Genomic DNA, 21948 nt, shown 5'->3' on the forward strand with positions numbered 1-21948 from the left:
GGTCAAGACATCAGACCATAAATCTCAATGGAGCCGATCAATCTATCGGACAGTACTTAGAAACCCATTCTGCTGAACTTTTGTCACTACAGATTTGATATGTATGTATGTGTTTATTTATATTGCGCCATAATGTACATAGCGCTTCACAGCAGTAATACACGTGACAATCATATAAATAACAAATAATACAAATCACATATAATGGAAAGAAGCACTTCAGACATTAAAAGTAACATTTAGGAAAAGGAGTCCCTGCTTCGAAGAGCTTACAATCTAACTGGTAGGAGGAACATACAGATACAGTAGGAGGGTGTACTGGTAAGTGCGTCTGCAAGGGGCCAAGCTTTATGTAGCAGGTGTATAGTGTTAGCCACGGAGCTACTCATATGCTTCGTTAAGCAGGTGGGTTTTAAGGTGGGTCTTAAAGGTGGATAGAGAGGGTGCGAGATGGGGATTGAGGGTCAGGGGATTCCAGAGGTGCGGGACAGTCAGTGAGAAAGGTTTAAGGCGGGAGATATAACCTTGCTCCTCTGTAACATATATCAGCATAATGGGATTTTACTGTAGAATTATTCATTTGCAGTTAAGCAAAAATCAGCCCAAAACACATTATATATACCACATGCATCACATTACAACACAAAGTCCCATTATACTGATATATGTTACAGAGGAGCGAGGTTACATTAAATCTGCAGTCACAAAAGTTCAGCGGATTGGGTTTCTAAGTACTGTCCGATAGCTTGACCGGCTCCATTGAGATTTATGGTCTGATAGCTTGACCAACCTTTCATGACAGCCTGATAGCTTGACCACAATACTCTCTGCACAGCACCACTGCACTGACCCCCTGCAGCCAGGCGTTTACAGATCACTTTCGTGAGTGGGCCTTTAAGTGCGCTAAGGCTCAGCATCGCCATGTAAATCAGGGACCAAGATCTATCAAGGGTTAAAGTAAAAAAAATCTTTTTACAAAAGAGTCACATTTGAACCTTTTTGCTGTCATAAATAATAAGGGAGTTCTGGTTGGGCTGCTTTGAGGTCTTTGCAGCCACTAATGTTAATAATGAGTGAGCCAGTACCTATTATTGTGTATTTGTAGAGCGCTAACATATTCAGCAGTGCGGTACAATGCGTGTATAGAGATTTGATAATGACATAAACAGAGTTACATATAAATAAGCACAAACATGCAGAAACACATACAAAGAGGGCACTGATTGTGAAAATGAACAATACTCCCTGCAAATGAACAACTTCACACAACTGCCCAGTATTGCAGCTCCCCCACACATCATGGGCTCACAGCTCGAGTCCCAGTCAGACCATTTCTTCTCCCCCTTCCTTGTGTCACTTAATGTGTAGCAGATCAATTTTCCCACAGGTGTGAGAGGTGGGGTGGGAGGTACCAGTGGAGTACCAATATGGCGGCTGGGAGTAGAAATATGGCGGCTGGGAGTCTCGTGTATTTATTACATTACGATATCCGCCATCTTGGTACTCCCGGGGTTGTGGAAGCACGTGTTGTGCTGGCAGCGGAAGCTCATGGCTGCGCCCACAGTAGGCATGATATTGTGTATGTGACAGCCTGCGGTGGATCTGGTGAGTACAGAGTAGTGGTTTATTACCATTTGATGCAAAGTCTGTCGTCTGTCGGCAACAGGCTCTCATTAACCTGCTCTTGTTACCTGGAGCATTTCTTAGGGACATTACTGACCAGACTGCTGTGATTGTGAATCTAATACAACAGTTGGGCTTTTTGAAGGCTACCTCACTGTATCTCGGTCTTATATAGTTACCAAGCGAATTCAAGACATGTTGAATGTTAAATGTTTTATTTATGGTATTTATTGTATTGGAAGCAATTTTACTTTAGAATAATTCTAGTACGTATTGTTATAATAATTATTAATATAATTAAGTCATTGTATACTTTTGTGCCTGAATCTATGTATGTAATGTGGACACAAGAAAATAGAATTTATTTATTTAAATGTGTGCCTATGACTCATCTGAAGGTTTACATACAAGGAAAACAAATATATTGTGTTTATTATTAGGCTATCAATAAAATATTTTTCACTTTAGCAGATAAAATAGGAATTCACATTCCAGTTTTAAGGACACTGTGACTTTTCTAAGTGCAAGATTACATGTAAAATGTACAGGCTATATGTATTTATATCCTTTAACCAGTTTACAGGAGCTTAAAAGGACCACTGATAAACTTATGGTGTACCCCAGGGGTAGATAACATGTGTAGAATGGGTCCTGGTGGAAAAAAAACAGAGATGCATAGCGTTCGACAGCAGAGAAAAACAAGTTTGCCCACATACTCTGGAAAAAAATGCTGTATGGTGCTCTAAAACACTGATAGGAACAAAAGTGAATCCATGCATATATTATCCAACTGTGAATATCCTAGGAGTATCACGAAAATAATAGACCAACAGATCATATGTAGATCACACCTATGTCCACTATAACACGATGGCCTGGATGGAGTTCCACTACTAAAAGTAACAACTCCCACTAGCTAGTGTTCAGTCAGATATATCGCTGTGGAACAATGAAAAGGTGTATAGGAGTAGTGTTACTCACATGTAGATGGTCTTCATGATTTTCCTCCTTAGGTGTGTGCATCCGGTTATCCAATGGTGACAGCAATGCAGTTAGGAAGGTTGAAGCACAACTAGGCACAGGAAAGGAAAAACAAACTGCAAGAGAGTGTGTGACCCATAAAAATTATTTAATGGATCAAACCATAAAATACAGTGAGCCCACGGGCCCCCACCAACGCGTTTCGAGCGGAACGCTCTTTGTCAAGGTGTATACTGGCCCCCTCTTACCTGGTCTCTGATATACGCGCAGTTTCCCGCCATCCGACCCCATCCGTTCGGCGCCAGATCGCGTCACAAGTGGCGCGTCACGCGCGTCGCGCAATGGTGACGTCAGCGCGTACATGCGCGTATACAGAATAAGAAAACTTTATTAACAACTAATCACTTACAACAAACGCTAAAGCCCCAATGTAAATATGAAAAGACCTGGCTATACAATGCCTTTATAACATGTTAATACCTTCAGTTTAAAAAGAAGGCAGGGAAAAAAAGGGTATCTTTCCACAACCTCTAACTTTATACACATAAAAATCAAAACTAATTAAAATCAAAAATCGTAAATCATATACATACATACTGTATGTATATCGTGATTAACACCGGAGGAAACATCATATAGTGAGCCATGGAGCATACTCTCCTGATATATGTACAACTGTATGTTTATACTTTAATCATATCTAAAAGCTTGTTGGCTATACCATTTCTATACATATCAGCTTATGGTTCAATTATACTCCAAGGATTCCCTTCTCGGTTTCTTTTAACCATTTAGATGCAGGTTTTTGATCTGCACCTCTGGATCATGTCCTCCTTTTGCATTTAACATTAATAGTATACATCTTTTCAAATTTATTTAACTTTGAATTAATGTCATTAACTTTACAGTTTTTGTTTATGCATATCAGGAGAGTATGCTCCATGGCTCACTATATGATGTTTCCTCCGGTGTTAATCACGATATACATACAGTATGTATGTATATGATTTACGATTTTTGATTTTAATTAGTTTTGATTTTTATGTGTATAAAGTTATAGGTTGTGGAAAGATACCCTTTTTTTCCCTGCCTTCTTTTTAAACTGAAGGTATTAACATGTTATAAAGGCATTGTATAGCCAGGTCTTTTCATATTTACATTGGGGCTTTAGAGTTTGTTGTAAGTGATTAGTTGTTAATAAAGTTTTCTTATTCTGTATACGCGCATGTACGCGCTGATGTCACCATTGCGCAACGCGCCACTTGTGACGCGATCTGGCGCCGAACGGATGGGGTCGGATGGCGGGAAACTGCGCGTATATCAGAGACCAGGTAAGAGGGGGCCAGTATACACCTTGACAAAGAGCGTTCCGCTCGAAACGCGTTGGTGGGGGCCCGTGGGCTCACTGTATTTTATGGTTTGATCCATTAAATAATTTTTATGGGTCACACACTCTCTTGCAGTTTGTTTTTCCTTTCCTGTGCCTAGTTGTGCTTCAACCTTCCTAACTGCATTGCTGCCCACATACTCTGCCCATTTTCCGATCTGCTGTAAAACATCAGACCCAATTTGATCCTTGACTTTCATATTTAGGATAGCCTTATGTCGATCACAGTGTTTTTCAACCACGATTCCTAAGAGCCCTTGGGTTCCCTGGGCATCCCTAAAGGGTTCCCTGCAATGTTCTGGTCATTTGAAAATTGTATCAAATACAGAAGAATTTACAATACAACTGATTTCAGATGCGTTATTAGAGCAGGTTGGGGTTCCTTACAATGCATCTGATCTCAGACACGCTATTAGAGAGGGTTGAGGTTCCTTACAATGCATCTGATCTCAGATGCGCTATTAGAGAGGGTTGGGGTTCCTTACAATGCATCTCATCTCAGAGTTGCTAGTAGAGATGGTTGGGGGTTCCTCAGAATTTTACTTAGGCTTCCTTAACCCCAAAAAGGTTGGAAACCACTGGTCTACCCCAAGCATTTTTGAATTCCTTTAATGTATTGGCGCCGCCCACCTCTGTCAAGAGGCAAATTCTCTCTTGTAAACAATAAGATACATGTATTTTTCCTGACATTATAGAATGCTTCATGCAAATTTCTTTCTGTTCTAAAGCCTCCGCCAGTCTTGATTGGTCTTGGTGCAGGCAACACGAGCAGCATAAACTGAAGTGAAATGATAGGAAGGAAAATAGATTAATTTTTTTACATCTAATACGATTCCTGGTAATTCCAACTGTGTATTTTTAATATTTCCCCCTCCCCCCCCCCTATTATAAAGCAAATAAAAATGATCACTTGTGAGCACATTCACGTCTCAGACAGGTCTGAACCCTGCCGTCCTCCCATTATCTCTTGGCATACTCTTGCAACGCTTCCACTGCAGCTAGGGGTTCTGGGAAATGATATGCAAATGAGCACACAGTGTCACCCGTTGCTTCAAATCCATTTTAACATGGACCCCCTTTTAGGTAATAAAAAAAATTATGATCTCTATTAACCCTTCGAGTGTCACGACCCATACGGTACTCGCGGTCACATGATCGCTCTGTCACTGATGAGAGAACAAAAGGGGTGGAGTCTTCTTCCTGGTAGACTGTGTTGTGTACTCCACAGGATGCCATCCCTAATAATAGCATGTTCTTGTATAGCGCTGCTAGTTTTACGTAGCACTTTACAGAGACATTTTGCAGGCACAGGTCCCTGCCCCGTGGAGCTTGCAATCTATGTGTTTTGGTGCCTGAGGCACAGGGAGATAAAGTGACTTGCCCAAGGTCACAAGGAGCCGACACCGGGAATTGAACCAGGTTCCCCTGCTTCAAACTCGGTGCCAGTCAGTGTCTTTACTCACTGAGCCGCTCCTTCTCCGATGTGGCGCATAAAAATTAGCAGTAAGATTAAGATGTCACACCACGTGATGTAGTAGCTACATCTATAGGTGCTCAAAGGATTTAAAAAAACAAATTGACTAACAAAGGACCTTGAATTAAGACCCCACTATCCCTGAGGTTAAGGGGATTGGAGCTAAGGGTAAATATGAGAAGCAGGCGAGATGGACAACATAACAAGAAAGATTATCTGCCACTTTATTTATTTTCAGTAAGTCGCTCTTCTATTGTATTAATGTCCCGTTCATGTCTCTCCCATACACTCCAGTCACAGGTCAGCATGGAGGCCTTCCTAGGCATGTCCCGAAGCATGCAATGACTTGGTGTTAACGATGGCTCATCTCGCCTCGGCTGTGTACCGCACACTGCATGGGATCTGGGCGGTGTACAAACCCCCCGGAGTTCACTGGAAGTTGACTCGCGACACTGTGGAGATGAAGTTGCTGCAAGGTACAGAAACTGGGAGGGGTGCAATTATGGTGGAAAACTCCAAATATACCACGTGCCCAGGATGGATTATGCAGGGAGCTTGGAATATACAGGTCCCAAACTCGCCACCCGCCGGTCCCACACAATATCAGCATTGTGATATAATGATGAAATAGCACACGGTTTATTGATATTATGATTTATTTATCACATGCCAACATACTCCGAAATGCGGGCGTGAAGGCTGAACATTTACCCTTAACATCCAGGATGGACCATCATATTGGTGATATATGTTGGTGATAAATTAAATAAAACTGAAAATATAGGATGAGAATACTGTGTGGTTAAAGTGGATAACATTGTATATATAAACCGTGAAATATATATTAAACAGTGAGTGAAATAAAAGGCAAACAGATCTTACTTCTACCCTTTAATAGCTTGTTTCCAAAGCTCAACAGACAATTGTTCCAAACAGTAGGGGAGCCAGATGAGTGCCATAAAATAAAGAAAAATCACATGGTGCAATATAGCAATAAAATGTGATAAGTAAAGAAATAGGTGATCTATAGGTGATCCAATCACTAGTGGAGCAGAATATCAAGGCAGAAATCCAACACCGTGGCAGAATTTCCCCAAGCAGTGTAGCTGATGCATGTGATCCTTCCCGAGCTCAAAGATAGAAGAAGAGAACCATAGTGCAGACAGTTCACAAAATGTATCAGCACATAAGATACAAATGGAGGCTTCCATGGTATCAGCAAACATCAGGCATAGGATAAGCATGGTAACACAGCCTACAGTTCGTCGCAACCTCGCTGTGGCTGTTCCCTGCGTCCGCGGCCCCCGATTGACGTCACTTCCTCTTCCAGAATTGGACATCCACGCTGACACGCAAGCTGCTTCCGGGTTCTCTCTCCTCTTCCTCTACGGATCGTTTGATGGTCCAAAACTCAAGTTGTCCTTTATGGGCAAGAAGCTTGAAAATATCACCCATGCTATCATACCGATCTTATTCCAAACACACACAATGCTCTTGTCATGTTAGGGTTTAGTAGGGTCTACAACTCCCAGAATCCCATGCTGCTACGCATTGGCACAAGTGCAGGGGTTCTTCCATGGGTGACCAGCTCCATTCTGAAAGGCCACCAACAGGTCAGGTTTTCAGGATATCCCTTCACTGATTTGAGCCACCTGTGCTTTGGACTAGCTTATCAGAACCTGTGCAGGGGGGGAGCTCCCAGTCTGCACCCACTCGGGCTGGGACTTCTGTTAACGGCCTCTCTCTCTTCTGGGTTGTGCAGATCTGAACTCGCTGAAGCAGCCACTCCCCCGCCAGCAGATCCGTTTCCTGCCTGCGACCACAGAAGGCAGCGATGGGTCGGCGCTCACCTTGGTCGCCACTTCTGTGCCGGTCTTGGCTGATCATGTTCTAGGTACAAAACTCTTTACTTCAAGCTCTGCTGCAGTCGGAACACTGTGATTGCGGATACATGACCGCGTCATTGAGTTTTTTCAAAGAGATTAATGAGCTAATCCCTCCTAGCAATAAAGTGGACTAATGACAGTGACATGGTTAATGAGTAATATCCTGGTGATTGCCTTTTTTTTTTTTTTTTTTTTTTTTTTTTAATCAAAATTGAAGTATTTTTAAGTAATATTTAAGTTATTGTAAACATGGCGAGCTAACACTTGGGAAGGGGTTTGATTTTCTTCTGGCTGACACATTTTCCTTAATGGGACTGTGCTTAACAAGAGTTTGTACAGGCAGAGCTCACCCTTCTCCTCCCCCCTTCTCCTCCCCCCCCCCTTCTCTTCCTCCTCCCCCCCCCTTTCTCCCCCTTCCTTCTCCCTCTTCCTCCCCCTTCTTCCTCCTCCCCCTTCTCCCTCTTCCTCCCCCCCCTTCTCCCTCTTCCCCCCCCCTTCTCCCTCTTCCTCCCCCCCTTCTCCCTCTTCCTCCCCCCCTTCTCCTCCCCCTTCCTTCTCCCTCTTCCTCCTCCTTCTCCCTCTTCCTCCCCCTTCCTTCTCCCTCTTCCTCCTCCTTCTCCCTCTTCCTCCCCCCCTTCTCCCTCTTCCTCCCCCCCCTTCTCCCTCTTCCTCCCCCCTTCTCCCTCTTCCTCCCCCCCTTCTCCCTCTTCCTCCCCCCCTTCTCCCTTCTTCTCCCTCTTCCTCCCCACCTTCTCCCTCTTCTCCCCCCTTCTCCCTCTCCCCCCCTTCTCCCTCTCCCCCCCTTCTCCCTCTCCCCCCCTTCTCCCTCTCCCCCCCTTCTCCCTCTCCCCCCCTTCTCCCTCTCCCCCCCTTCTCCCTCTTTCCCCCCCCTTCTCCCTCTTCCCCCCCTTCTCCTTCTTCCCACCCCCCCTTCTCCCTCTTCCCCTCCCACCCCTTCTCCCTCTGCAAGTGTGTGTGTGTGTCTATTCCATGCAGCGCTCAATTCCTTTATTTTATCAACCTCAACCACCTCTGCTGTGTGGCTGTGCCATTGATTCACTCCTTCTTTATTGCATGTCTACCCTCCTGATGCTCGCCCTCCAGTAATGGGAACGGAATGAAAGAGGAGTGTCCCCTCCTCCCCTTCTGTCTCCTTTGTCACTGCTGCCCTGTACACGGGACAGACGTGGTGGCTCCTATTCGGTGTCATGTGAAACGGCTTTCCCTGTGCTGGGGAAGAGTTAAGCTTCATTCAAATGCATGGGGCTAATATCTACTCCAGCTCAAAGTTAACCGCTTCCTAGTCGTGTGTGTGTGTGTGTGTGTGTGTGTGTGTGTGTGTGTGTGGTTAGTAAGACCATATACTACTTCTAACACTGTCTTCTCTCTCCCTGCATCTCGCCGTGTTTATATGTTGGTATCCCGTCAGTTAAAGGGCCGGTGTACACTCGCCTGAAGGTCGGCGTTGGACACAGGCTGGATGTTCAGTCCTCTGGTGTACTCGGTGAGTCCCTCGTTGCTCCCATCCACCTCCCAGTGGCAGAAGTGCACATGACCAAGTACATTAACCCCTTCACTGCCAGAGCGGGCAACAGCCAATTGACTTCCAGTCGGCAACCTTGTTACCCCCTTTCCTTCCAGAGAGACCAGCCATGCATTGCTTTGTCACAGGACGACTCAATTCACTTTTTTCCCCCTGCCAGGGCGGCCCGGAAACACGTTACTTCGTGTTTTATTAACCCCCTCCATGACAGAGGGACCAGCGGCGCAGCAGCAGGCCAACTTGATTTAATCCCAGAATGCTTTGCGGGCTTGCGGCAAAAGGGTTATCCGTGACATTGGGCTTGTTAGGGGAGAAGTGCACATTGGCGGCGTTACGAAGTGTCACGTTTTTGCTTTTTCAGTGCTGGGAGTTGGACGTGGGAACAGACTTCTAACAGATATGTACAACAGCCATTGTACCAAGGTATGACCAGGCCTCAAGATGGACTCTGAGGCTTTTATGACTTGTTTACAAGTTCTGCTTCATTTCTTCATGTTATTTCTGGTGCAGGCCTCTGACCGTGTCAGCCACATCTACCAAGAGTGCCAAGTCATGAGGCCTCTTACGGACAATTTATTGAATAGGCTTCAAAGCACCCTGTTGCTTAAGCCTCCTTTGTAAATATGGCCTTATATGAGTGACCACTAACTCTGAGTGCTGTGACTTGTCCTACATTGTTCAAGGTTTAAAAGAACCCAGAATCCTTTGCAAGTTTGGCTTCTTGAAGTCTTGGCCAAAGTAACTAACTAGTAGTGAATTTGGGATGTAAATGCCTTTTGTATTTCTGTCTTCTTGTGATTTATCTCCCAACCCTGCCTTGTAAATAAGTAATCATTAGGATCTGGATAACGCTGCTCATTTTGGGTCTTCTCTCCCGTTGCCAAGGATTACACCGTACGTGGCACATTTGGCAAAGCTACAGACAAGTTCTCGGAGTTCGGAAGAGTCATCGAGAAGACCACGTATGGTAAGTCTTCTGCAGGACTGGGGAAAAAAAACAAGGAATTTAAGGCTTGACCCTGAGGGAGATCTGGGGGTAAGAAGGGCTGCAAGAGAGACAAGAATACATATTACGCCTCATCACTGCTCTGGGTATTATCACCTTCCGATCTTCACACCGTCGGAATACAGCACATTATAAGAGCAGAAGCAGGAACTCTGAGGTTTTAATTACATTTGAGACTGCGCAATCCTTTTAGTGCCAATAAATGAGTCATTCTCTCACCGGCACTCTTGCTGTAGGCAATTCACCTTTAATGCTTATATGTTCGTAGATACGAATGATTCTAATATCTCTGATTATATTGACATTGTACTTGGGTGTGTCCAATATGTGATGCAACATTTGTTAACCCAGGAGTTCTCAATACCAGTCCTCAAGACTTTACGTCTCCCCCCCCCCCCCCCCCCCCCCTCAGCAGGTCGGGTTTTCAGGATATCCCTGCTTCAGCACAGGTGGCTCAGTCAAAAACTGAGCCACCTGTGCTGGAGCAGGGATATCCTGAAAACCTGACATTTTTCTAAGGGGGTCTTGAGAACTGTTCTTGAAAACCCCTGGGTTAACCCCTTTGCTACCAGAGGGTGCCGAAACACCCTGCCATAATCCTGGCCATACAGCCTTACGTTCTCTCACTGTCCTTGCAGACCACATCACGAGGGACAAGTTTGAGCGGATTCTCGCCGTGATCCAGGGAAGCAACCACAAGGCTCTGCTCATGTATGTATGTATGTGTGTGCGCGCGAAGTTAGCAGTGTGTCCAGCGACTCCACTTCTAGGGCTATATTTACTAAATGGTGCCCAGCCTTAAGACATCTTGTGGCCCACTAATATGAAATGCGCCTTATGATTTGGCACTGCTTAGTAAATATGGCTCAACATGCTTCAAGTCCCATCTGAAGTAAACAGAAAGGATGGTTTATGTGAGGAGGGGAAAATACTGCAACAGAAGAGGGGATTGCAGATTTGATTCCTTGTACAGGTATTATTGGGTACTAACAGCCCCACAATGTATTTATTGGGTCAAATTCTCTCCTCCCCACGTTGATTTTTTTTGCTTATTAATACTGACCAGTAAGTAATCACATTTGTAACGTTCTATAGATGATGTTTGGAAACCATGTCAATTGAAGCTTCTGAGTTCTTTTAGTTCCCTTATCTTATACCGTTTGGTTTGTCCTTCCCTTGATTTAGCTGTATTATTATATAAAGGGAAGATGCCAAAAAAACTGATTGTTGGGTACAAGAGAACCAGATAAACAATATGCCGCTTACAATAACTCTGCTGGTCTCTTTGCGAGTAAACGCATCCGTCATAAAGATGAAGTCCATATAACATATCAGTGTCGCTGGTTCACTTTGGCACTAGTTGGGGAGTGTTGCTTTAGTGTAGCGTTGCGATACATTGGCAGGGAGTCGGCACACAGTTGGTTCTGCAGGATTGAGATCCGCAGTGATGGGCGTGTTCACGGAGCGGTGATGGGCGTATTCACTGCGTGGCAATCTTCAGCAGCAAGGGAAAGCTGGTCTTCACTATGTCTTTCTGCTGCTTCTGCCCCAGGCACTCCCGCGTGGATCTGAAGAGTCAGGAGGCGTATGATCTGGCAGCGGAAGGGTTGCTCCGGCCCATGGAAAAATCCCCGCCGATCATCCTGGGAGTGCGCTGCCTGGACTTCTCTCCACCCAACTTCACGTTGGGTACGGTCCATGCATGCCTTCTCTATACCAAGTGCTATCACTTCTCTCTCTACTAAGCAAGCGATTAGATCTTGTTCCTGCTGTTATTTGGTATTAAAACCATAGAATTTGACTTCAGATAAGGACCTATGCTTAATTTACGTGGTATAGCCCATGTTTTTATATTAAGATTACACGGTTTGTTATTATTTATATTGCTTATTGGAATTGTCTGTCTGTCTGTCTTTAGATGGCGCTATATATGTACACAGCAGTAACACACAAGACTTATAATAACACATAATGGGAGTAAGCACTTGAGATATAAAAGTAACATTAGGAAAAAGGTGTCGCTGCCCCAAAGAGCTTGCAATCTAAATTGTTGGAATTGACGAGATGGTTCCAGGTAAGAATTTTGATAAGTTTGTTTATCAAACACAGTGCAAAGGCAATGAGAGGTTAATGTTGGCGACCTCGTCCCAGCAAAGGGGGTGGTTTGTCTGACGGCATTTATATGAATGGTAAGGATGATCTCTCTTCTTGTTCAGAGATCCAATGTATGCACGAGACCCAGCAGTACCTGCGCAAGGTGATCCACGAGATCGGGCTGGAGCTGCGATCGTCCGCCGTGTGCACGCAGGTGCGCAGGACGCGGGACGGTCCCTTCACTCTGGACTGTGCCCTGCTTCGCACACACTGGGACCTAGACAGCATCCGCAAGGCAATCGATGAGGGCAGGGCCAGAGTCCCAGACGGGAGCGAAGGGGAGATGAGGCAAGAAACTGAGACACCCAAAAGTGCAGAAGAGATATGGATCTTACCCCATCAAGACACCATAACCACTAATCAATAGAATTACAATGTGGAGACTGGTCATTTTTTTTTTGTTGAAGAACCTATATATTCAGATATGTACAGAAGTTAAGTATTTATAATACGTCTCTCCGTAAATTGTCTTCATGAAGAAAGTTGTCCTTGCGCAGGCGTTATTTCAGTTATTTTCTTGCATGCTGATCTAGCTTGGTACAGATCTTCCTGAACATCACTCCTAATGGGTGACTCCTACCGTTGCTGTAATATGAGTTCTTTCATGAGGATTTGGAGCCGGTTGGGATAACTTTTTAATCAACCACCAAGCGGAAGAGCGTTGTTGAGATGTAATAGTGTGTACAGAGGTTTCCAAACCTCAGATGCAGATTTCCCATTTTGTTTTTTTTTAATGAAAAGCACAATTTGTTTTCAATTATTGCAGCTACGTTTCTCAAACGTGTGCATTTCAACTTGATATACTGCTTAAAGCTGCAGTTCAGGCTTTTAAAAAAATAAAAAAAAATTATAGTTTCATGTGGGCAATCTCTACTTACCTAAAGAACTGCATAGCTGCTTGTCAATTCGTTCTCTGTCTATTGAACGGCAAAGTTTGGCGACATCTTTAAATATGGGGAATGTATTTCCTCTGTTTCTGTCACTCAGTGGAAGCTCATAAATATTCATGAGCACTCCTGAACTGACATGTGCAAGAGGGCAGGGCTGACAAAGGGGTGTGCCAGAGCTTGTGTCAGGACATGAAGGGGCAGTGCCTTAGCAAATGGCTGTTAAAATAGAATACAAGAAAATTGGTCTTTCAAAGTTGTTGCTTTTTAAAACAGAAAATGCTAAAAGTATGTTTTCTTACTACAGAACTGATTTATTTAAAAAAAACACACATGCAGGATATTGACTGAACTGCAGCTTTAAAAGAGCAATCCACCTGGGCTGTTTTTGAAATGTGTTTTTTTTTAATTTTTTACATTGAATTGAAGCAGGGGGTCTCCGGAGATGAACCCCATTAATTTCAGCTACAGGGAACCCCTGCTTCCCGAGATCCTTGTCTCTAAAGTGGGTGCGGATGTCTCCTGCACGTTTGAAGCTGCCGCAGCACCGGATGATGTCACAGCGTCCTAGGACACGGAAGCTTATCAAAAGCGGCCAAATTACGTGATCCTTGCTAGCCAACTGGTTACCGGCACCTAGTACGGAGGTATCTCTGGAAGCAAGGGGGGGGGGGGGGGGGGGTCGGGTCCGGGCAGCTAAATTTAACGGGGTTCAGCTCTGGAGACTCCCTGCTTCAATTCTATATTAAAAAGTGCATGTTCCATTTGCAGGATCTTTTCCGCGGCAAAGGTGAAATACACTGCGCAGAAGGTGTTCTTTTCAACAAAGAAACATCCGACTGTTTAACAAATAACATTTCACTGCGACTTGTTATCCCCGTGCAAACCTGACCCCCAAACTCGGCCGTCGCTCATGACAAGGCAGGATTTAGTTGTGTTTTTTTTTTAAACTATACCATTTTAACGGGCTTGCGCGTCCTATCGTAGCATACGCTGAAATGATTCCCAACAATACATACCAACAAATTCAGTGTATTCAATAATTATAGTGCAACAATAGTATCATTCTCATCAGAATAATTACATTTCAATAAACATATTTCAGTTTGGGCATCACTGTCAGTTAATGGGTTATGCAGATGTTCGCATGTACCGTGTAATAGAAGTATTAAACAGATTAGCTGATTCATGCATGCAAAGACATGAGTGGTTCAAGCACTTAAAGCAGCAAAGATGAAAATGAACACAGTGCATCGTGAAATAAGGATCTCTAGAAAGCTGACAATCGGAACAAAGGGTGAAAGTAGAACAATGAATGTTTAGTGCATTGAAACCTGGGGATCAAAGCAGCAGTGCAGATGTATACTGTCAAGTGGAAACATGCGGCTTAAAATGATTTTGACACAGGTGTTTTGAACATGTGAAATGAATTCTTTTCAATGTTCCATTAAATAATTGGTACATGCATGCACACGATATAAGTTGGCACTAGTGAGAATCTCCGGTTTCACAGCTTCCACCAGCCACAGAAACAGTGTCCTGGTCAGATAGACAATCCCAAGTTCTGCAGCGAGTATGTGAAACCTTCCCTGTGCAATAAGCCAACACAAAAAAGGGTCTCCGTATAGGGCACACAGTGTCACTCGGCGAAGGATAAGGTTGAATACGTTCTCAGGGATGTTGGCAGGTTCAGGCGGTGATGGCAGGAGGAGGCAGGATACCAATCTCTTCCCGGAGGGACTCTACACTCTGCTCCCAGCGCTTCTCATAGTAGAAGTTGAGTACACAATGGGCACTACGCCCGCTCTGAACTGCCCAGGGAATTAGCTCCACCAGCATCTTCATCCTGCTGCAAAACCAATACACACAGCGTCAGAGGGCAGGGGGAGATGAGTATGGCTAACACTTACGTAATCCACCCCCCACCCTATATGAATTTATCACAATGTTCGTATCTTCCTCTCTGAACATATCCTGCTTTTTTTATGTTGTTAAATCATGATTTTCTTCATTTTTTTTTTATCTTCTGGGGTTACCATGGTAACCTTTAAAACTACACTGGGCTCTGGGAAAGGCTCCATTTTAAACTCCCAGATACTTAATATTGCAGACCCTGGTCGCCTCAGAGCATAAGATTTTAAAAACAGTGCTGGGAAGGGTTAAAAAAAAAAAAAAAAAAGCATGACAATCAGTGGCCATCGGGGAAGGGGGGCTGCATTACACAGTTTGCTGCAGGTCTTTTAAACTCCTGAGTTGCTCATAAGATTATTGTAATATGAACGCTTTAATAACCGCTACGTTCAGCGTGGTCATTATAGGTAGAGGTAAAGTGAGACAGTACAAGAACTATTGTGCTTTTGTTGAATAATGGTATTAACTGATACAGCTGCTCTCTCCAACTGGTACAGTACTGGCTACTGCCAACAGGTAGGCAATGGTTATCTCTGTGCTGGGATTGACAGGCAGCTGGTTCTACCTCCAAGACGTTGCCTCTTACTTGGAATTAAGGCGGAGAGGCCCAAACACCGCTCCCAAGATGCACATTGGCAGTCCAGTCTGCACGGCTTCGAACCATTTCACCACCACCTCACCTGCCGGAGAATACATCATTCAACGATAACGGGGTTATTCTATACTGCTATGGCTGACCACAACGTTTTTGGCCGAAACGCCACATTGGCGTCAATGGGGAATTTTGTCCGAAAACAGCTCAATTGGCCGACGTGGACTAAGCCCCATAAATCTTCTATGGCTCAACCTGCAAGTCGGGCTCTGCCCCTATGCAAGGGAGGCAAACTGGGACTCACCCATCATGTTTGTCGGCATCCCTAGCAGCGTATGCATTAGGTCGTGAACCTCGCGGTACCGCTGTGCTACATACGCCAGCTCTTCATCGTCCACAAACTTCACCGGCATGCGGCTATCGGGGGTGACCCGCTGAGAGAGAGCATTATTTCAATTTACATGGCGAAGTGGGAGGATGAAAGGATAGCCTCGAACATGTCAAGTCCAAGCTTTGGCTTACATGTGTGACTCATTTCAGTACACAATAACACATACATTATCACCCAACAAAGTGATATATTTCTGGTACACTTATATTTCTGTGACGTTACATTTGTACAAACGAGTGCTCTTAAACTGAATATATTGGATAGAAAATAGTTATATATATGGATGTTCACTTGCAGGATATAAACGGGAGATCCTTAAAAAATAAATAATACTGTATATGGATTTCTGTTTATATCATGCAAGTATATAGACATATCTACAGTGATTGGTTTCCATTACATAGATAAACCTGGAAGGCTGCCGGGGCACAATGCAATACTAGTCTCCATACAGTGCATCTTCTCCCTCGCCAGAGCCGTAACTCACATTGACGTCCAAGAAACGGACATACTCTCTGCCAAACGCCCCGTCCGGCATCTCTCTTAACCGCTGGATATCCAGAGTGGACATCCGGATACGAGGCCGCTCCCTGCGGGAAGAGAGAACCATTGCTCCTGAAACAGCCAAGCACGCAGCAGACAAAGGGGTGGTGTGTACTTTCAACTCAGCTGCCAGTGTGGCCTGCAATTAGTTGGCAGCCAAAAGGTTGTGTCCAGCCACTGCTAGGCAGAAACAGAACAATAACCTATTATGGTACCACAAATGGTTATTTTTTTAAGACAGGCCTTGATGCTCACACCAGCTTGTGTTATGAGAACTCTGATAAAAAAAAATGAATGGCTTTCCCATTGTTAATCCCCTTTCCTCCTGCTACGTCTCCACCAGTTCGGGGTCTTCTTTGTTGACCATACACTAAGTGCAGTAGAGACACTAGGAAGGGAAGGTCAAGGGGAAAATGATGGAGTCATATTGTTCATCAGAAATTTTTTGAAAAGACAAGGGTTTTGTCTTTTCATGCGGCGATGGCGTCACGTGGTTTCCTGTAACCAATGAGAGCGCAGAAGAGGATGTGATGTCATAGCCGCGGCCCCTCGCAGAGTAGGCGAGTCCACCGATCGCAGCTTTTACGTGTGCACGTGCCGCCAGACGCTCCTCCACACGCGTGCACACGCGCTCACTGGGGCCGGAGCCTTATTGTACATTGCTTGCCTCTTTGACAGCAAAGGAGTTGACCATTGGGCCATGGGCGTTCCTCTCTAACCACAGAGACATTGCAGGCACTCCGCCAGCAAAGCGTTTATTAATGGTGCATTCATGGCTACTCTCCCTTGCAAGCTTTCCCATTTCTGTAGCTTCCAAAGCAGTTACCAGGCTGCCATAAAATATCCCTCTCCGGGTGTGTATCCAATGAATACGAGAGACTGATCACTCACTGCAATATTTGGGATCCCTCTGGGTCTCGGCTCATTCTGTAGCGGAGGCTTTGCAGGGCCTGTGCACCCGTGGTCTCCCCAAGAACCGCGACCATGTCTAAAGAATGGAGAAAGACATTGGGCGGAAAACGTAATTCTCACATCTGAAAACCTTCTCAATCGCGTCTGATTTCTCACACTTAATTAGCAATACAAACGAGAGCCTGCCACTCCAAATAACGCGCATCACTCAACTATTGAAACAAATACACCCTCAGCTTAGCGATGGATGAACATTAAATATAATCTATAAAATGCCTAAAGAAATCTAAATATTTGATTAATTCAGATGACAGATATTAAAGTATTAGAGTAGGTTCTTTATGGTTGGCCTCTAGCTGTGCCGGGTTTCAGGAGTAAGGCTGCTGCTTACCATGTCTGTATGGGTCATAGAGGGACATCACGGCTGAGCCTGCTGATAGCAGCATTTTTTGCAGTGTGTTGGTGGGTATGTGATTAGGATACAAGGTTTGTGCTCCTTCCTCCCCTGCAGCACTGGATTTTAGGTCTCCTTCCTGCTCCTCTGCTGCCGTGTAATTGGACTGGCAAAACTGCAGCCTACCACCTGCCAAGAGGACAACATGAGTTGGTCAGACTATTGCAACGCACAGAATGACTGATAATATTCAGCACCACCTCCATAGCACTGTAGTCATGTTCCTTTTGTCTTACATGAACTCAGTATTCCAACTAGATCGTAAACTGTGGCTTGGATTTATTGTACCTGTATTGTTGTGACTTGTATGTGTCTATTCCGCTTGGTCCGGATCAAACAAACAGGTCTAACCAGACCAGGTTTATAAAACGAGGCTTTAGGCTTAAAAGCATCAATAAGTGAATGCTCATCCCTGGAGTTGCTTCCCATATTAAAAAGGGGTCGTACTTAGAAAGATATGCTTGAAAGTCGAATGGCAACAAGCATGATAACAGATAGAGCCCGTTAAAATGTACATTGTTGGTTTGAAATTAAAACTGTTATAGCAGTATGAAGGATACTACAATGGATTAACCATTTAGCTGCCAGAGCAGATAAGCATTAACCATTTAGCTGCCAGAGCAGACAAAAAAAAATCATGGGGGCGAACTCTACACCAAGACTGATACAGACAATGGAAACCTTGCCTGTACCATCCCCATGACCCATCTTGAAATGCAGTAGCGTTCATAAATAAAAAGAGTGGACAGACGACATAGAACTAGGCAGCCATGTTTGATTTGGCCAGAATGGAGAAGTAAATATGCTTCAGCCCAGCAGCCTAAAAATGTGCATGATGACCCCTCACCATGTCTGGGAATTAGTTGGCATCCCCACTAATTGTGAGAAGTTGACATAACAACGGTGCCTGGAATGGAGCACAGTGCTGTAACAGGTAATGTCGCCAGTAGGATTGTCTGTGGATTACTCAATTAGCAATGTATTAAATGTCCTAGTGCCGGGGCCGGCAACCTGCGGCTCTTTCTGCTCCTACTTGTGGCTCTCTGCAGGTTGCTAACCCCCCAGCTGCTGCCTCTCTCCTCACTATCCTGGCGGTGGCTGCAGGCGGGCCGGGCCGTGATGTCAGACGCCGTCTGCATGCGGCAGCGGTGGATGTGTAGCAGCTGACAGGAGCATTCTACTGCGTCTGAACCCAGAGGGGTTAAATTGCCTTTATTATTCCTGGAGCATGTGAGTGTATTGGAGCCTCCTTGCTCGAGTGTTTTTATTAATTAAATTGTGTTGCACTATATGTTTTCTTTTCTTTACATATGCTGCTCATTTCAAATTGAGATTCCCAGTGACTTTCCACCTTGGAGAGGAATATTGCGCTTTGGGTGATTGTGAAATCACTCACACCAGCTGCATCTCCTCTTGGTGATATTAATTTTGTTTTTTTAATATTATATATATTGTTAAGGTTTGCGCTTACTTTCCTTGCACTATGTTTTGTGGAAATACATTTTTTTTTATAAAATGGCTCTTCTTCCTTGAGAGGTTGCAGACCCCTGTCCTGGTGGCATTGACAGGTTCAGTAACTTAAAGGGTTAGGGGAGGTTTAAGGGCTCAAGAAGCGGCTCAGTGACTAAACACAATGACACAACCAGGGCTCGACAAATTAAAAAAAAAAAAAAATCACTCGCCCCCCACCCCCAAAAAAAATTCACCCCCCTCATTTTACCTGCTCACGAGTATTAGGCCTTGCCCCCGCTGCCTGCTACAGCGTCCGCTGTGGCGGACGCTGCGCTCACGAGAGCCCTCCCCGCAATGGCGCCGGGCCCGCTGCGAGGGGGGGCCACAGCGCTCGCGCGAGAGCTACTCCTGCTCTCAATAGAATTGAGAGCAGGAACTCGCGTCGAGCGGCTAGGCACGCCCCCCGGCGGTTCAGCCAATAAGGGCGAACCTGCCGGGTGACGTCATGGCCGCGCCCCCATCACTCCTCCACCACGCCCCCCCTGCAGTGAGCTGCAGACCGGGGAATCGCCGGAACACGCAGCCAAAAGCGCGGCCGCGCATTACAGCGCCGTGACCGGGGCCTTAGCCTTAGTGGCAGAGTGGTTTGGCGTCTCCCGTCATTCTCCTGATTCCTTCCCAGCAACTTCAGTGTCTCCGCTGCAGCTCCCGTAAAGATGGCTGCGCAGCGTCACGTGACGCCGCACTGCCATGACAACGGGACGCTAAGTGACGTCACACGACATCAAGTCGTCGTGGCAACTAGACGCCGCCTGACATGCCGTCACTTAGCGTCCTGATGTCATGGCAACGCGGCGTCTTTACTGGAGCTGCAGCGGGGGGCACGGAAGTTGCTGGGGAGGAATCAGGCGAATGCTGCGAGAAGCCGCCGGTAACAATCGCGAGCAGGTAAAATGCACTCGCCTCAGGTAAGGGGGCGAGTGATTTGTCGAGCCCTGCTCATAACAATGACACTGAGTTTGAAGCAGAGCAACCTGGTTCAGATCCCAGTGCCGGCTCCTTGTGACCTTGGGTAAGTCACTTTATCTCCCTGTGCCTCAGGCACCAAAAACATAGATTGTAAGCTCCACAGGGCAGGGACTGTGTCTGTAACAATCCTATGTGCTGCATACCGCGCGCTATCCTGTAATTGTGAAGCTTTGAGTGCCATCGGAAGAAAAGCGCTATATGAAAGTTATTATTATTATTATTAAGTCTACAGTTGCCTCTGTCTGTGATCAGCACTTGCCTGTGGATACTGGGCCAGTCGATCTCAGGATCCTCCATGCTTGAGACTGCAGCACCCCTCTCAGCATTGTCGCCATTGATGCCTTTAACTTTTCAGGGATCTTTTAGAAGTTGCACACTTTTTTCAATTTGAATGACTTATTTCAGCATTGAAACCTTAACACTGAAAGCTAGTGTTATACTCACACCTTCAGCCAATCACTCACTGCAGCACCTTAATAGGGAGCTGTATTATGGTCCATGAAGGCATTTAAACAGGAAGGCATTTACACGGAGATTGTATACGGATCCCCGTAAGGTTCAAACCTCATTCGCTTTGAAATGATGAGAAGTTCCATCTAGTGGTCAAAGAGAGACATTGTGTACAGAAATGTCTCCTGGTTAAACACCACACAATATCAATAATTCATTAATCAGCAGTGACCCTCGTCAGATGAAACACACTGCAAGGACAAAAGTGACAACATATGCAGATAATAAAGAGGTTTGTCTTCTATACACAGTAACTAACGCATATGTGTCTATGCATATAATGCAATTTAAAAATATGCATGTATATTGTAAATGATACAGCGGCTCCGTCTGGCAGCGCATGCGCATAGATCGGAGGCTCCCTGTCCACATTCACAGCGAGAGCTGCCCCCTCAACGCATGCACAGAGGCTCTAACCACAGCCAGCGCATGCACAGCAGCCGTCGGCTCGGTGCACATGCGCAGTAGTCGTCAGCTCAGCGCACGCGCAGTAGCCATCGGCGCACATGCGCAATAGCCGGCGGCTCAGCGCACATGCGCAGAAACTGTCTCAGCGTGCATGCGCAACACTTACCCCCCCTTTGGAAAATACGCACAAAGCCACACACAGACACACACAAACACACAGAGAGACACACATACACACACACACACACAAACACAGAGAGACACACATACACACACAGAGACACAGACACACACGCAGAGACGCACACAAAGAGATGCACACACACAGAGCTGCACACACACACAGATACATACACACACGAGGAATTCATAGTTAGTATAAATATAGAAGTGCAAATAGCTAAAACGGGATGTGTGCCGAGCACGCACGTTCTTAGCCAAACTTCTTTGCGTTGTGTCACTGAAATTGTGTTTTGATTTGGAATCCTCTCAGAGTTGCTTTGTGTGCTTCCCATAATACTGTCGGAGAGGACACCCTTTCCTTGTTATCTCCAAAGAAATATTTGATTTCTTCACTTATACTTAAACTTCTGAAAATTGTAATATAGATTTGTTTAATTTCCAGTATGTACCTTGTTGTTTTACATTGAAGTGAGTGCACCTCAATTCAATTGGGGCATGGTCCGACCAAGTAATATCATGAATTTTGGAATGTGAGATTTTGGGAACTAACCTGCTTGATACAAAAAAAAAGAATCTATTCTAGCATACAGTATGATTGATGAGGATGAGAGAAAAAAAAGTA

The 21948-nt window shown here is 45.1% G+C and overlaps 2 protein-coding genes across 2 annotated transcripts; one reads left to right on the forward strand and one right to left on the reverse strand.

Annotated features, from left to right (window-relative positions):
• The first annotated feature begins 1514 nt into the window (after nucleotides 1-1514).
• TRUB2 (TruB pseudouridine synthase family member 2) lies at nucleotides 1515-14221 on the forward strand. Its single transcript, XM_075579079.1, has 9 exons — nucleotides 1515-1605; nucleotides 5760-5941; nucleotides 7228-7359; nucleotides 8781-8855; nucleotides 9256-9317; nucleotides 9780-9861; nucleotides 10539-10611; nucleotides 11453-11589; nucleotides 12117-14221. Exons 2-9 carry the CDS (start codon nucleotides 5824-5826, stop codon nucleotides 12419-12421), a joined length of 984 nt encoding a protein of 327 aa, XP_075435194.1. The 5' UTR covers nucleotides 1515-1605; nucleotides 5760-5823; the 3' UTR covers nucleotides 12422-14221.
• Nucleotides 13361-20764, reverse strand: COQ4 (coenzyme Q4). The gene is made up of 7 exons (XM_075579080.1): nucleotides 20485-20764; nucleotides 17682-17873; nucleotides 17270-17366; nucleotides 16323-16425; nucleotides 15749-15878; nucleotides 15439-15532; nucleotides 13361-14790 (listed from the first exon to the last, which is right to left on the reverse strand). Exons 1-7 carry the CDS (start codon nucleotides 20558-20560, stop codon nucleotides 14631-14633), a joined length of 852 nt encoding a protein of 283 aa, XP_075435195.1. The 5' UTR covers nucleotides 20561-20764; the 3' UTR covers nucleotides 13361-14630.
• Between the last annotated feature and the right edge of the window lie 1184 nt (nucleotides 20765-21948).

Source organism: Ascaphus truei, chromosome 21 (assembly GCF_040206685.1).
Source record: "Ascaphus truei isolate aAscTru1 chromosome 21, aAscTru1.hap1, whole genome shotgun sequence".
In the NCBI taxonomy this organism is placed as follows: domain Eukaryota; kingdom Metazoa; phylum Chordata; class Amphibia; order Anura; family Ascaphidae; genus Ascaphus; species Ascaphus truei.

Bases quoted from the DNA above. Each gene is read 5' to 3' on its own strand.
- TRUB2 (XM_075579079.1), top strand. From the start codon at position 5,824: ATGGCTCATCTCGCCTCGGCTGTGTACCGCACACTGCATGGGATCTGG. The intron at 9,318-9,779 runs GTATGACCAGGC...CCCGTTGCCAAG, and splicing joins ACAACAGCCATTGTACCAAG to GATTACACCGTACGTGGCAC. The intron at 10,612-11,452 runs GTATGTATGTAT...CTTCTGCCCCAG, and splicing joins AACCACAAGGCTCTGCTCAT to GCACTCCCGCGTGGATCTGA.
- COQ4 (XM_075579080.1), bottom strand. From the start codon at position 20,560: ATGGCGACAATGCTGAGAGGGGTGCTGCAGTCTCAAGCATGGAGGATC. The intron at 17,874-20,484 runs GCAAGTGCTGAT...TCCTCTTGGCAG, and splicing joins GACTGGCCCAGTATCCACAG to GTGGTAGGCTGCAGTTTTGC. The intron at 17,367-17,681 runs GTAAGCAGCAGC...TCCATTCTTTAG, and splicing joins CTATGACCCATACAGACATG to ACATGGTCGCGGTTCTTGGG.